The following is a 16,516-nucleotide window of genomic DNA, read 5'->3' on the forward strand; positions in this document are numbered from 1 at the left end:
CCCCCCCCAAAAAAAAAAAAAGAGATCTAGCAATTTTTTGTGAAGTTAGATGATGTTGCCTTAAAGTCTCTAATAATAATATCAAATGAGTTGCATGATCATTCTTAGTCTTCAAAAACGTATAATCGAATATATACATTTATTTATTTATTTATTTATTTATAATATTATTTTTTATAATATCAAATGAGCTTGATCTCGAGCTCGAGCTCGAGCTTGATATTTTCTAAACGAGTCGATCTCGATACCTCTAATCGAACTCGAGCTCGAGCTCGAGCTCATTAAGGATTAAACGAGTCAGGCTTGATAAGGCAAATACTCGACTCGACTCGACTCTTTACACTTTAATGCCCAAATAATATGCCATGACCCCAATATTAGCCATCTCAAATTCCTTTGTCATTGCTTGTTTGAATTGTTAAAACATCATTTAATTTTTTTGTGTGAAGATCAAATCATCAAAGTACAAGCTAATGATTAAGACATATTTTTTCTTATTCTTTTGTAAAGCGCATGTTCATAAGGATATTCTATAAAACCTTTGTCTTCCAAGTACTTATATATCTGACCATTCCATGCTCTTGGTGTTTATTTCAACCATAGAGCGCCTTCTTTAATTTTAAAACTTTATCTTCTTGCCTTTTAACTTCATATCCTAGTGGTTATTGAATATATACATCCATTTGATGTATCTTCCATTTATTTTGAGCTGCCAAGGAGATGATTAGTCTAATTGTTCCTAAGCAAGAAACATGAGCAAATACATTATCATAGTCAATGCCGGCTCTTTGATTTTAGCCTTTTGCTACTATTCTTACCTTGTATCTTTCAATTTCTCCTTTGACATTATTCTTTGCTTTGTACACCCATTTCATGCCAATTGTCTTGTGTCCTTGAGGAAGTGAAGTTAGCTCCCATGTGTCGTTCTTCTCGATTGCCTTGTTTTCTTCATCCATAGCATCCTTCCACTCCTTGATATGGCTTATTGAAAATTCATAGGGTCACAATATGCAAAGAGGCAAAAGAGTTTAAGAATTTCTTGATTCTTTATTACCTCATATATATCTCATAAGCTCCTGAATAGTGGCATTCTTTCACTTGAGTTTTCTTAATTATCTATAGTTGGTGTTGCTAATGGAGTAGTAGGCTCCTCTCTTGCTTGCTCTATCCTTGGTTGCTCCGTATCTTCTTCTTCATATTTATACTCTTTATTATATGATCACCAGTCTGTTCTCCTTCTTCATAAAAAATAACATCTCGGCTGATAATATTATTTCCAATATTTAGATTATATAGCTTGTATCATTTTGAGTTGTTGTCGTTGCTGATGAAAATGAACTTCTTACTTTTATCATCTATCCTACTTCTTTTCATGTGAGGTACATACACATGAGTTATGCTTCAAAAACCTTTAAGTGGGAGATGCCACGCTTTTTTCCACTTCATGCTTCATATAGAGTTAATCCTCACACACTTCTTATTGGTGAATGTTTGACCAAATAAATTGCACATGAGATTGCTTATATCCAAAATTCCTTTAATTTGGTAGCTTCTTGCTTTTGAATATACTCCTCGTCATGTTAAGGATGATTATGTTCTTCCTTTCTTCTACTCCATTTTGTTGAAGGGATCCTGGGACAATTAGAGATTGACGAATCTCATCGACATCACATAATTCTTGGAATTTTTTTTGAAGTGAATTATCCTCCTCGATCAGATCGCAAAGTCTTGATCTTGACTCCACTTTCTTTCTTAACTACAGCCTTGAATTTTTTAAATACACTGAGTACTTTTGATTTTGGCTTCAAAAAGTTCACTCATATTTTTGTGAGAAATCATCAATAAAGAGAAGAAAGTAGTTGCTCTTACCAAGTGAGCTTGGCTTTATTGGTCCACAGACATCTATATGTACATATGAGCTCCAATGGCTTTCGAGCTTTTGAACTTGATTCTCATGGAAATTTTTTTTTGTAATGCTTCCCACGTAGACATGCTTCGCATATTTGATTAGGATGCATGATGCAAGAAAGTCCTCTCACGATCTCTTTCTTTGAAAACAGCTCCAGTCATCCAAAGTTAAGATGCCCAAATCGAAGGTGTCATAACCAAGAAACATCTTTATAACATGATTTTAGGCACTTGACAACATCATTTTGAATGTTTAGCAAAAATATTTTATTTCTTGACTTTGACTCTTTCACAATTAAACTGTCAATATTATCTTTTAAGAGAAGATAATTATTTTTTAAATAAATATCATATCCTTTCTCCAAATAAAGTTTCCCTAAACTTAAAATATTATTCTTCATATTTGGCATGAAATAGACATTAGAAATAAACTGATGCTTCATGTTCTTCAAGCGAATAAGGATGTTACCTTTGTCTTTTACTTTTATTTTTGAGTCATCTCCGAAGTATATATTGTCGCTCACCAATTCATCAAGCTCTTTTTTCCACACATGTGATTGCTTGCTCCAGTGTCTAGGTACCATGTTCCATCTTCACGTCTTTTATTATCTTTGTAAGCTAGCAATAATATGTCATCTTCTTTTTTTTTTTTTAATACGTAGTTGACTCTTTCGTTGATTTTATCTTTGGATGCTCTACATTCTTTAACATAATGCCCAAATTAATTACAATTATAGCACTTAACTTGAGATTTCTCATACATTGAGTTTGAGCATCATCTTTCATGCCCTCTTGTTGAATTTTCTTCTATTTATTAATTGTTGTTATTGAAATCTTTTTCTTGTTCATTTACAGAACCTTATCCTTGTCCACGACCTCTTCCACAATAATTTTTATTATTTTTGTTGAATCTTTCATCTTTCTTGACTGATTTGAGATCTAGCTTGAGGAGTTGTTCAATAAACCCTTGATTCATCTTCTTTCTTTCTTTATAGGCTTGAAATAAACCAAAGAGTTGCTCTATTATCATCTCTTGTAGATCTTTTTTTTCTCGATGATAGTTGTGATACTATCAAATTTTGATTCTAATGATTAAAAAATCTTCTCAATGATAGACATATCTTCTAGCTTCTCACCATTTCTTTTTAATTAATAAAAATTGCAAGAACTATTGAAAAATAATTGAAGACCGTCTTACCTTCTTTCATTTGCAATAAGGCATCAAATTGTCTTCTTAACATTTAAAGACGTACATTTTTTACCTTCTCTTCTCCCTTGTACGATATTGGAGCTTCTCCCACGCCTGCTTGGCTGATGTAGCACTTGAGATTTTCTCAAAGTCCTTATTATCTAACTCTTGATAAATGAGAAAGAGAACCTTCTTGTCTCTCTTTCTTGAATATTTTAAACTATCCTTCTGTGTTAAGGGTAGAACGGACTCAACGCTTGACTCATTGTAGACTTTCTCTACAATCTTTCAAACGTCATGCGCTCCAAGAAACGTCTGCAACTTTATAATCTAATTACCATAATCTATTGTCTTGAGCAGTGAAATTTGAAAGGAATTCATACCTCCATTCGCCATCTCTAGAAAGGAACCTTGCTCTGATACCACTTTGTTGGAATGAAAAAGGTTTTGGAAAAAGAGAAGGTGAAAGAGACAAAGGGGAAAAGAGAATAAAGAAGTTATAAACTTTATTTCTCACTTTTGGCTTAATACAAACTCAAAGATATCACCACTATTTATACTAATAATACACCGTTAAGATTGCGTCAATATGTTTCAATCTAATGGTTATAATAGATTCTCTAGATTATTCTCATATCTTCTATCATAAATGATATTAAATGTCTAGTTTAGATTTTTCTAATAATTACTCTATAATAAATTTTTAGAGTCTTCTTCAATAGATTACTCTAGATTATGAGTTTCAATCAAAAGCCCAAATAATAATAAGTCAAACTAAGTTTAATTTCCAACAATTTTTTCTTATACTTTCCTGTAATTATAGAAATGAAATCCTATAGCTCAATTTCATCTTACAGTGCAAAAAATCATTACCTATTTCAAATGAATATACTTTCACATCACAGAAGCAGCAGTTCGATTTATGCAATCCATAATGGGTTTTGTGATTTTTGTTATATTTTTTTTAAATTGCTCGTCATTACACAAATTTAGAAAGCAATAAATCTTTAAAACCAAAAAAAAAAAAAAACTGTTAAATTTCTTTTCCACATATTTAACAGTTTTCTCAAAATAATAATAATAATAATAATTGCATTTCTAAACTTCCTACCTTTGCTTTCAGATCAAAATTCAAACTTCAAATTTCAAAATTTATAACCATTTCAGACAAATCAAAAGGTTTAATAAGTGTAACTATAAGGATTAAGAAAAATCATACAGGATTAGCAGTCTCAATATCTTCATCTGCTTTTTGTCTTCTTCTTAGTTCTATTCAGCAGTTCATTAAACTCATCATCTTCAACCCAACACTGAATCCGTCGGCCCCTACTCTCTATCTTCCTCTTCTTTCTCATCTTTATCTTCTTCGGTGCAGGTGGGCATTCATTTGCCGGCCGAATCAGATGCCTCGGCGATGTCGGAGTATGATAACCCTCTTCACTTTCACCTCCAAAAACAGTATTTTTTTTCTTCTCTTCAATCTCTATAGAAAAAGAAGTAGACGGAGAAGGAAGAAGAGAGAGATCATGATGAAGAATGTTTTCCTCCATGGAAGAGGAGCAGCGCTGCATGATAATCTCGAGGTTGGATTTCAGAGAAGGAGACTTTGTCGAGTTCTGAGAACATGGAGGAGAGAGAAAGGAGGGTATGGAGGAAGGCGACAGAGGAAGAGACAGAGAAAGGGGAATAAGAAGCCTGCAAGAAGCATCTTCTTCTAAAAACGTACAGGGATTCTATAATGTTATGTGACTTATCAGAGAGAGAGAGAGAGAGAGAGAGAGAGAGAGAGAGAGAAAGAGAGAGAGAGAGATTAATGTTGGACTGAAATTTTGGGGCGGTTTTGTTAGTGTTAGCCGTCTTCTATTCTCTAACATAGTAAATATAGTCCGTTGTTTACTATGAGAGTTTAAAATGAGTTCCATGCAGAGAGAGGGACGGGGAGGCTCGTTCTATTGGCGGTATGCTACTCCGCGGAGTAATTAATCTCAATATCTGAATTTCTTTTTTAATGAAAATAAAAAATTTTTATTAGTTGGTGTTCAGTTACAAAATATTATATTAATTTAAAAAAAAAAATCTTAAGGTTATGTTTAGAAACATAATTCCCCACATAATTCAAGTTATACATGGAGTTAAGTACTAGGGGTGTCAATTATTAACCCGACCAGACAACTCGACCCGAACCCGACCCAAAAAATTCGGGTTTGGGTTGACCGTTTAACAAACGGGTCGGGTTCGGGTTTCAAGTTTCAAACCATTTAAAAAACGGGTCGGGTCTGGGTCAACCCTGTAACTCGAAATTGACCCGAGCTTACTCGTATACGCCTCTGCCCGTTTCATTTTTCCCGCATGGGAGGAAATTGAGGGACTTCAACGTCACGTCGCGTCGTCGCAATGCCAGCCGTCTGCGTCAGGCCTACAACGTCAATCCTGCACTCCTACGCGGCTACGCCTATGTGGGAGTCGCCAAAGCGCGGGAGTTCGCCGGAGCTCGAGAGCACGCCTACGCGGCTACGCCTGAGCCCGGGTCGCGCTCGCATGGACCGCGTGGTCGACCGGAGAGCGGGAGCTCACCTACGAGGACCGTGTGGTCGCCGGAGCGCGGGAGCACGCCTACACGCCTACGCGGCTACGCCTGAGCCCAGGTTCCCGGGTTGGGTCGGGTCAACCCGGTAACCCGCACGGGTCGGGTTCTAGTTAAAATCACTGACTTATTTGACTAAACGGGTCGGATTCGAGTCAACCCATTTACCATCGGGTCAACTCGGGTCGGACCCGAACCCGACCCGTTGACCCGAATTGACACCCCTATTAAGTACTAATTTGATCATATTAATTGATTAGTTGACCTACCTAAGATTAATATGACAATGGCAAATGAGTAATTTCATGTTAGTAACAATGGATAGATTAGGGCGGCAAATTAATAAATATTGAATAATATTTTGTTTGAACATTCAGGTCATTTAAGACAAATTCATACACACAACGCATATACATAAACTCGAAACCTAGACCTCTTAATTGGAAGCCTAAGCTCTCAACCAATAGATCAAAGAGAGTTAATGACAATATTGAATAATTAGGTGTTACATTAATATTTTCATTTGTTTTCAGTGATGTGTGAAATTTTTGAAGCATTAATAACACCATTGTTGGAATCAGTATTGACTTGTAGCTCACAAGTCACAACCTTAAATTACTCTAGAGTCTCCTATCAACCAAGGAGTGGGGTTAAGAAAAGTTATGATGTACGATTAAGGGTTTTTGGGGCTGCGGTCATTTTTCATAAGAGTAGTTATAAAATTGTTGGCAGAAAGTTTTTTTTTTTTAAGTAATATGGGTATTATAAATTTTCTTTTTAATAAGGCTTTGTTTGTGATGGCTTTCTTATAGCTTTTAAGAAAGTCGTCTCAAACGAAGCCTCGAATGACATTATTACTGTTTGTTAAAGTAGCTTTATAGTACAAAAAATAAGATTTTTATATTAAAAAACAGCTTTAAGAAGAAGTAAGAAAGCCATCAACTTCGTTTGGATGACTTTCTTGCTGCTTCTTAAAACCGTTTTTTAATACAAAAGATAAAATTTGTCTACTCGAAAGCTGGTTTAAAAAGCCGTCCCGAACGAAGTCTAAGTTTGATAGCAACTTTTTTACATCTATCATACGAAAAATTATTCTGTGAGGATGCCAGACGCAGCTCTGCGTCCGGATGTCGTGGTACCGAGCGATACTGAGCCACGGTACCAGGATCGATACCGAGCAGCAGTACAGTAAAAGCGTGACGTGACGCTTTCTCATTGATCTCCGGACGATATTCGGCATCCGAACAGAATAATTTTTCCTATCATACACTAATAAATAAGGTCATAGAAAACAGCATATTAAAATTTTAAAAAAAATAAGAAAGCAATGGCCATATAAAAGTGTGGTAATAAACTGAAAGGTTAAAATGTGATAAAGCTCCAAACTTACCCAAGCTATAAATATCAAACTTTGATGATGCCTTTTGATATAATGAATGGTGTTTCAATAGATAATTCTAAGCAGGGGTGTGAATTTCGGGTCACGGGTCGGGTTCGGGTCGAACCCAGAACTGACCCGAGTTCAAACGGGTCGACCCTAACCGGCCCGGGTAAATAAACGGGTCGGAAATCTGAACCCTGACCCGACCCGACACGGGACCCGAAACACGAGGACACTGTCGGGCTAGAGCGGGCCCCAAATTTTCCAGATCAGATTTTTGTGTCGTGTCAAATATTGACACCCCTAATTTTAAGCATGTGTCCTCACATTGGATAAAGTGATAAAACGTTTGTTTGGATGAGAGTTCAAGTTGTTAAAAAATGGTATAAAAATAATACAACAGCTAAATAATGGAGCTAAGTGTCATATATGACGTAATGATCGATACGACATGGAAAAAAAAAAGTAATTTTTAAGTAGGAACATCTTTGATAGGAAAATGATTTCTAGCTTAAATATCTACTGCACCAATCTTTTCTCACTTCCAATGCCTACTATATTATTTGTGATCTTATTATGCCTTTTAAATCAACTGGACTTTCATATTTTCAATACAGAATGTTATCACTTCGCAAATGGATATGAACTTTCTATACAATTTTAGGAATTTTTTTAATGATGTTATCAGTGAGGATGTGATCCTTTAGATGAAAGTGAATCACGTAGTGATTAATGTGAATAATCTAGTAATTTTTTTACGTGTTATTATACATACAACACTTTTTTTTTGTTGTTATAGCAGAATAGTAGTAAATGCATGTTTTTTTTTTCTTACGACATAGCAACAGTTACTACTTATTTCTTGCATTTTCATAATTATACTAATTTCTTCTTTTACTTTTTGCATATGGCTTATGGTGGTGATGATGAGCCCCCAAGGCGGTCGATCACAAACATATTTAGGCGCAAGAATAATATTGTTGGATGGCCTGGTAGGGAACCTTTTCTTCACATCTTGCCACCTATACTCGACTGAGCTCGCCTTTGCCAACACCTCTTGCAGGGAGTCCTCAGTTTGACTTCCAATACTCCTGCTTTATGTCACCAGGCCCTACTCAAATAGTTCCCTTTTACCCATACTACCCCACCATCTTGTAAAGGAGTCTCTTCTACTTATCCCTATTCACCATATGTTCTGTCATTATACTACCCATCACCACCTCAGCCCTCTCCAGCTAGACCTTTTACTCATACTATAGCTTGACCTTCCACGCAAACTGTAGTAGCATTGACCATTTATAGGCGCATGATCATTCAGCTTGAGATTGTAGTAATACTGGCCATTGATTGGCGCATGCTCATTCAGCTTGAGAGTGACACGTATGTAATGCATGTTTTATATTACATAGATATTTGAGAAGTAATATTTCAAAGTAAATATTTTGTGTATATTTTATCCGTCAAAGCAGCCCACACACAAGATACATACATTATATGAAGCAAGTTGGATGCTCCATATATTTTATGGAAGAAAATCCTGAAGGAAGTGCAAGAATGTGGTTTATTAAGTCTGAAGTTAGTAAGTTACAATATTGTTAACATCTGTTAATTTTTTTTAAGCTAAGAAAGAATAATTTTTATTCTAATTGTTTATATACAATGAGATTTTTATTGGTTCCCAGAGCAAGGTACATATATTAGAATAAATTTTGAGACATGTAGAGTAATTTGTCTGCGAGACATGTTCATACACATTAGGAGGACAGGCGAGCGACCACTTTGGATTAGAAAGGGGGTATAAGCCGAGCTTAGTAATGCTTGGGGCATCCCACATTATACAACGTGGAGGGAGCAGAATAAATAAAATTAAGCTTATGACGTTAGGGGCTTTGGTAGCTCCCTCCATATCGGGAGCTCAGTTCCACACCATTAGCACAAATGACGATTGGTAAGAATGTTAATAGATTTTAATAATTTATTTGGTTATGCGTGCTAATCTAAGTATATTACAAAATAAGATGTTAGTTAGAGAACTCACTGCTGTTGAGTTGCACAGTCATACCCACAAGCGTCAGGAGGACTAGCAATGGATAGATGAGGCAGCGAGGATGGCATATAGTATATAAGGTCATAACTCTTAGAGATATACCGTAATTGATGATTAATGTTATTTTATGATTTTGAGAGAGCTATGCTATAGTTGGTGAGGGATCCTCAGCGAATTCCATAGATATTTTTTAGTACCACACTTGATCGCAAGTGTTAGGTGAAATGTGGAAGGGACAAGTTTATGGATTAGGCTTGTAAGCCTACACATATGAGGGACAGTACTCTTCTGCCTCCAACTATTTTGAAAACAACCATGAGAGTTTATATAGCCAATATATAGCTAACTTGACATCAGAGGTAGAACATGTCTAAAAATCACAGGTGGACATTAACAGTCAGATACTGAATGAGCTTCAAAGATTGAGAGAGCAGATTGGTGAAAATCAGCCTACGCTTGCATCGACCGAGCAGGAGAGTGATGATACATATTCAGCTTAAATTGTTTTCTTAGGTTTTTGATGCATTTTATTTTTGTGGTGTATAAGAACTATATTTACTTTAACATTTTTGTAGTAATTGTAGAGCAGTTGGAATATGATTCTCTATTTTAGCACTTGGATTTTAATTGTAGAACAGTGTCTTTCTAGACAGTGTTTGTTGAAATATTCCGTCAAATTATGGTAGATTTGCAGCGATAATTCTTCCACAAATTGAGACAATATTTTTGCCGCAAATTGCGGCGACATTTCCAACGTAAATCTGTTTCAAATCCATTGTAATCAGTAGCGGAATCAGCAACGGGTGGCTAAAATGAAGACGTCATTTTATGTGCTTTAAATCCATCATAAATCAGTCGCAAAAAAATAAGATGAATAAATTTAATATTTAATTTATTATTCATTATGTAATATTCTAATTATTAAACTCTAATATTAGTTTTTTTAATTAATTTAATTTTTATTTATTGTGACGTTTTAGTAAATTTTAAATAAAAGTTGATTATTATCATTTTTAAATCTTAATATAAAATGAGATTAAAATTTTAAATTGAGATTCTCTTGATGTTGTTTTCTGTATAATTGATATATTTTCAAAAAAAAATTCTTGATTGAGCATGAATCTAGAGGAAAATTCGAAACTTCTAAAATTAAATTTGTGATCATCCAAACTCTAATTTTAGCAAACTTATAGTTGAACTGAATGTCTCGAAGAGATGAACCCAACGACACCAAATTTGATCCAATCCGAGTCCAAATGGGACCAAATCGAGGACCCGAAGCATGTTTGGAAGCTTCAAAGCATAAATTGGACAATTCCATAAAATCCAAATATGTCATGCTTATAGTGGAATCGAGCAGCTCGACGAGATGAATCCAACGAGCCTAAGATCGTCAAATTTTGACATCATTAAGTCACTTAAATAATCGATAAAGTGTAAGTTCAAGGGAATCAATACAGGTCGTCCATTCAAACCACTCTCAACATACCATTGATCTTCTCCATATGTACTGGTCATGTCACTTTAATAAAACTATAAAAAGACCCCTCAATTTTCACTAAGGGATGGAAGAAGAAAGAGAGGATGAGAAATCTGAGATCTTTCTTGCCACTAAGCTCCTCCTTGACCACCGCCCGGACACGGACCGTCGCTAGACTTCCTTCAACCACCAACTGTCGCCAGACTTCTGCCCGGCCACCAACTGTCACCGAACTTACGTCTAACCACCGATTATCACTGGACTTTCACTGTATTTCCTCCCAACCACCGACTGTCATCGAACTTCCACTAGGCCATCAATTGTCATCGGACTTATACCCAGCCACTGACCTTCGTCGGACTATCGCCCGACCACCAACTGTCGCCAGACTTATGCCCGGCTACCGATTATTGTTGAACTTTCACCTGACCACCAACAGATACCGGATTTATGCGCAACCACCGACTTTCGCCGACAATTAACGTCATATTTATGCCTGACCACCAATTGATGACAGATTTATGCCCGGCCATTGACTGTCGCTGGCCTTTTGCTCGGCCACCAATTGATGCTGGATTTATGCCCTGCACTCGACTATCGCCGGGCTTTTGACGGCTTTCGCCCGGTCACCCACTATCGATGGACTTACGCTCTTCCACCAATTATCGCTAGATTTCCTCCTAACTACGTACCGTCGCCGACTATGGTCTTTCCGACTTTCGTCGCCTGACTATGGTCTTTCTGAACACCATTGCCTGCCGACTACGATCTCTTCAACCTCCGTCACCCGCCGACTACGGTCTCTTCAACTACCATCTCCAGACTACAGTCTCCCCGACCGCTGTCACCCGACAATGGCCTTTCTGACCTCCTTTGTCCGCCAATTATATTATTTCGACCTCTGTTGCCTGACTATGGTCCTTCTAATCACCACTGTCATTCAACTGCGGTCCTTCCAATCTACATCGCTCACCGACTATGGTCCTGCCAACCAAACGAACATATCAATGCTGATTCTTCCAACTCCCATCATATGATGCACTCTATATAATTTATATTTGCTACATCGAGCCAAGGCCTTACCCCTAAGGAAAGGCCTCGTTTGCAATCAACTATAAAGATTAGTGAATTTATTCAAACAAGGCCAGCCCCCATGATTTTTCCCTTTTCATGATTTTTCACATAAAAATCGTGGTGTCTCTTACGAACGTTATGCCTATATCTTTCATCTGTTTATGTGTTAGATCTTCGTACAAAACTAAGACGTTAAACTTTATATTTCTCTACCGTCGCGAATATTCCATGGTGCAACAATAATATATATAATATAGTCTATACAATAAATTATTATTTATTTATTTTTCTTATTTATAAATGGACATATATATATATATATGTGTGTGTCCATTTTCAACTGATGAATCCTATCACGTAGCACTTTCTCCAAAACTTATTCGAATTTGTATATTGTATATATAATAATTTCTTGACAATATTACAATGACATCTACAATCCTGTGCCCATGGTCATCATCATCATGATACTAATTTTTTTAAGGGATCTAAACTGCAGAGCTTTGCATTATTTGAGAAGGCTAAGAAACATTTATTAGTTATGCATAAGATCCAAGAATGATTAGGATAGTTGTCTAAGTTCTCAGTTATGCTAAATCGGGAACACGAAAGAATATATTTAATCGAGACGATCTACAATCATTTTTCACCCATTAGGGCGGTATGATCCAACATCTAATAGGACAAAATGAACAACCGAACAGTTCAATAACTAGAAGAAATCCTGATGAGTTTCATAACATTCAACACAGATCTATTGATCTGCTAGATAAATTTGTTTCAAGAGAAAATCTTCCTGATGAGTTTTATTAACTTGAAACGGGGCAAACCCAAGCATGATGAAACATTCTATGCTGACATAACAGAAAGAAGGCCTCATGTGTATCATAACCTTCCTCTTCTTCCAGAGAAGAAGAGCCCTTGAAGGCCTCCTCGCTAAGCACTGAGTTCAAGAGGCAAGGGTGGAGAGGACTTAATTAAAAGCAGTGGAAGGCATCAAAGCCCCTGAAGGCAACTGGCAATGAAGAAGGAAGCCCTTAGCAAACAGACAGTTCTTGTCAAACGGAAAAGAAGGGAAAAGGGAGAAGGGAGGGCGGAGAAGTCATTATCACAAACTCCTTCCTATTCACACACAAGCAACATCGTGACTAGGAAGCTCGGCTTCCCACAGTGATGGCGTGCGTTCAAACGTGCGCTAAGGGCATCTACAACCGAAAAAACTATTTTTCACATCAAAATGCATTAACAATCATATCAAATAGTAATTCATCTCAACCTAACTCCATTTCTAACACCAAAAAAGAATATTAGTTATCATCTCTATTTTTATATTTATTTTCTAACACAATAAAAGGGTTTCTAAATATTGTTATGTCAATATTGTCATCTCACTTTTCATAGCCGAGATAAAACGCAAAAATGCATTTCCATTTGCCGTTCAGGTTGATGCTCGTCGGAATTGCAAATGGACGAATGATGTTCGGTTGGAGATGCCCTAACCACTAATTTCTAGCAAAATTGTAATATAATCACTCAACACCTCCCCCACAAGAAAAAATAAATAAATATATTGAACTTCTAGGCCATGCACTGGCTTGGTTAGAAAAAATACAAAATTTGACAGTTTAAAATATATTGCTGTAAGAACAAGATAACACAGTCAACTGCTGGTGCCCAGCCTAACCCAAATTGTCATGAAAATCATTCAAATTGCTGCAAATGAAGCACACAACACATCTTTTCCATTGGTTAGATAAATATACCCCACACAACCTACTTCAAGCTTTTAAAATTATGAAATGATGGCATTTATAGGGCATTTATACTACTAAAGCTTCAATTATTTTTACATCTGGTGAAGGAGAAGAAGATGATCAAAAGAAAAATACCACATGCAGTCAAAGTAGTGATTTTTTTCTTTTTCAGTTTTGGGAGAAAATAAGCTTTAAAAAACACAAAGAAAGTAGAAAATAAGCTTTAAAACAGCATCAGAGTGCAAAAACGAAGTCATCTAATAAAAACCTAATCTATCATCCCTATTAGTTTCTAACTATTTTCCAAAAAAATTAATGTTCAGTTTAAGGTTTTGGGACAGCTTTCTTACTACCTTTTAGGCTTTTACAGCATTTTTTTAATACAACATTTTTTTAAAACAGTGAAAAAAATTGTCCTAAACGAAGCCTAAATATGATGCCTAATAAAAAAGAAATGATACAACAACAAGCCTTTATCCTACAAGATGGGGTCGGCTACAAGAATCATTTTTCACCATTATGTTCTGTTAAGGGTAAAATTCTCATCTAAATCTAATAAAGAAAGGTCATTTCTAATATTTTTAAAACCAAGTCTTTTTAGGTCTACCTCTACCTTTCTTAATATAAGTCAAATCTAATACATATAATTTCCTAATCGAGTCATCAGAAGGCTGTCATTTTATGTGACAAAACCATCTAAAGTGACTCTCTCTAATCTTATCTTCCACATGAGCTACTCCAACCTTTTCACATATATGCTCATTTTGTATCCTGTCTTTAAGAGTAAAACCACTCATTTACCTGAGCATCCTCATCTGTGCAACACTTAACATTATGCTTCTCTTTTAATGGCCAACATTGTGCACCATAAAACATTGCAGATCTCACTACTATCTTATAGAATTTGAGTCAACGACCCATTTTATTAACTCTAAAGAAAATCAAAAGCAAAAAAACGCATCATATCATACAAACCAATAAGAAAGACATTGTTTACCATTACAACAGGCCAACGAAAGGATATGTCATGACACCACAACCATTTGCAATAAAGAATCTTCTAAATATTCGACAAAGCCATCTTCAACATTTTTAGCTAAAGTTTCTTTTTTTTTTGTTAAAATTCCATAATAGCTTGAAAACTTAACTCAATTCAATTAATCTTCTCTAATCTTCCAAAGGCCACCTATGAGAGCTCCTCCGAGCTGAACTTATTTAAAGCTTCTGTGAGGAGATAAAAGACCTTTTCAGCAACATACTTTTGCCGCAGAGTTGCACCCTTTTGTTGTACCTTGTCAGGATGAATACACAGAGCTGCTTTTCCATAAGCTTTTTTAACAGAAGCAGAAGTCATCAAATTGCCCAAAGATACAGGTTTCCATTCACACTCTGGCCAAAGCACATCTTGCAATGTTGATATCAAAGCACGCAAATTTCCTTCTCGTCCAGCAGCCCATTGCTTGACCTTAATATCCAGCTCTTCAGCAATCATTTCTCTTTCTTTCTTCTCCTTTTGTAATTCAAAATCATGCTCAATTTTCTCAGAAAGAGCTTTTTCTGCTCTCTCAATTTTCTTCCTCTCCCGTTCATATCTTGCCTGTCTTCTATGTTCATTGTCTCCATCAATATCTTGAAATTTAGAAGGTGATTGAAAAGCTCCTATCCCAAAAGATAGATCATCCATCCTACTATTCATAGAAGATGATTCTTTGATGTTTAAATTAGAACCAGCAGGGCCTTGCGGAGCCCCTCCTAAAGCTCCCTGCATTTCAAAAGGAGCATCAAAAATACTTTCAGAGATTGCTTCCATTTGCACTGGTCGCAAGTTTCCTCCCAAACCTATATTCGAGAAGAAGGCCTCAATGCCATTGTAATTAGTTTTCTCATGTTTTGACGTAGTTGCTGCCCTCTCTTTTTCAACTGCAGCATTCTCATACAAACTAAAAAATTCAAAACTTTCTCCTAACATAGGAGGATTTGGAGGTCTGGCAATTGGATTTGAATATTGAGAAGAACTCTGCAGTGGCTCCTTTACAATAAACTTTTGGACATTGCTAGGGTTCTGAAAAACACTGCTGGGAATGTTAACTTTCCCTATACGCCCACTTCCCTCAGAAGCAAACGAAGATTTAAATCTTCCAATACCACTCGAAACATCAAAAAAATCCCTTTCATCAACAGAAGCAGAAGAAATCACATTTGAATGCACCGACGATTGATGAAATGAAGGATAACCCATTTCAAAAACTAAAAACGGATCTTCTGCTGCCTTATTCCCATATACGAGTTCCTCAAAACCTAAGCCCTTGGTCTCCGTCAATCCCATCCCTAGACTCTCCAAGACATAGTCTTTATTGGAGGAAGAAAGCGCGCTATCCTCCTCGAGAACGCCATCGCTGAAATTGGACAACTTGCCGGACTTAGAAGAACGATTGTTCCACGAAGGGAGGGTTGTGGCGGGGGAAGGCTTGGAGGCGGCCATAGGAATTGACTTACCAGGTTGGCGGATGCCATACTCGCCGGAGAGAAAATTGACGACGTCATCCATTGCGTTGAAGCCGAAGGGGGTAAAGATGTAGAACGCGTCGCAGTTGCAGAGGAGAGGAAGGGACGAGATGAAGAAAAAGGAGACTTTTTTCTGGAATAATGAAGGTAAATGCGAGTGAAGAAATGCTTCGGGAAGGAAACAGGGAGCTTAAAATAAACGGTGAGCAGTTGAGGTGGCACGTCAGATGGGGACAGCATTTTTAGATTCATTTACAGGCACATAATATAAATCCGGCAATTTTGATTTTATTTGCTAGTGATACTTTATGGAATATTTTGTTATTTATTTTTTTAAATGTTAAAAAACTTTTTGTAGACTAAATTACCACATTTATAAATTGAAAACTATTTATTTGAAAAATTATTTTGAATTACTTCATCTTAGAATCTTAGTTTGAATATAATTTAAACTCGCGATTTGATTTGAACTATAATATAATTTAAATATAGTTCAAATGTTTTGCGCACAGTTCTTAGAAGGCTTAAGATGACTGAGAAATGGCTAGAACAATTCAAATATGATTTGTACATAGTTTATCTTATAATGGATGT

The 16,516-nt window shown here is 36.3% G+C and overlaps 1 protein-coding gene across 1 annotated transcript; it reads right to left on the reverse strand.

Annotated features, from left to right (window-relative positions):
- Nucleotides 1-14,312: 14,312 nt before the first annotated feature.
- LOC110108413 (auxilin-related protein 1) lies at nucleotides 14,313-16,094 on the reverse strand. The gene has a single exon (XM_020839042.2). The coding sequence runs from the start codon at nucleotides 15,963-15,965 to the stop codon at nucleotides 14,604-14,606; it is 1,362 nt and encodes a 453-aa protein (XP_020694701.1). The 5' UTR covers nucleotides 15,966-16,094; the 3' UTR covers nucleotides 14,313-14,603.
- Nucleotides 16,095-16,516: the final 422 nt, after the last annotated feature.

This window comes from Dendrobium catenatum, unplaced genomic scaffold (assembly GCF_001605985.2).
Source record: "Dendrobium catenatum unplaced genomic scaffold, ASM160598v2 fragScaff_scaffold_1221, whole genome shotgun sequence".
NCBI classification, from domain to species: domain Eukaryota; kingdom Viridiplantae; phylum Streptophyta; class Magnoliopsida; order Asparagales; family Orchidaceae; genus Dendrobium; species Dendrobium catenatum.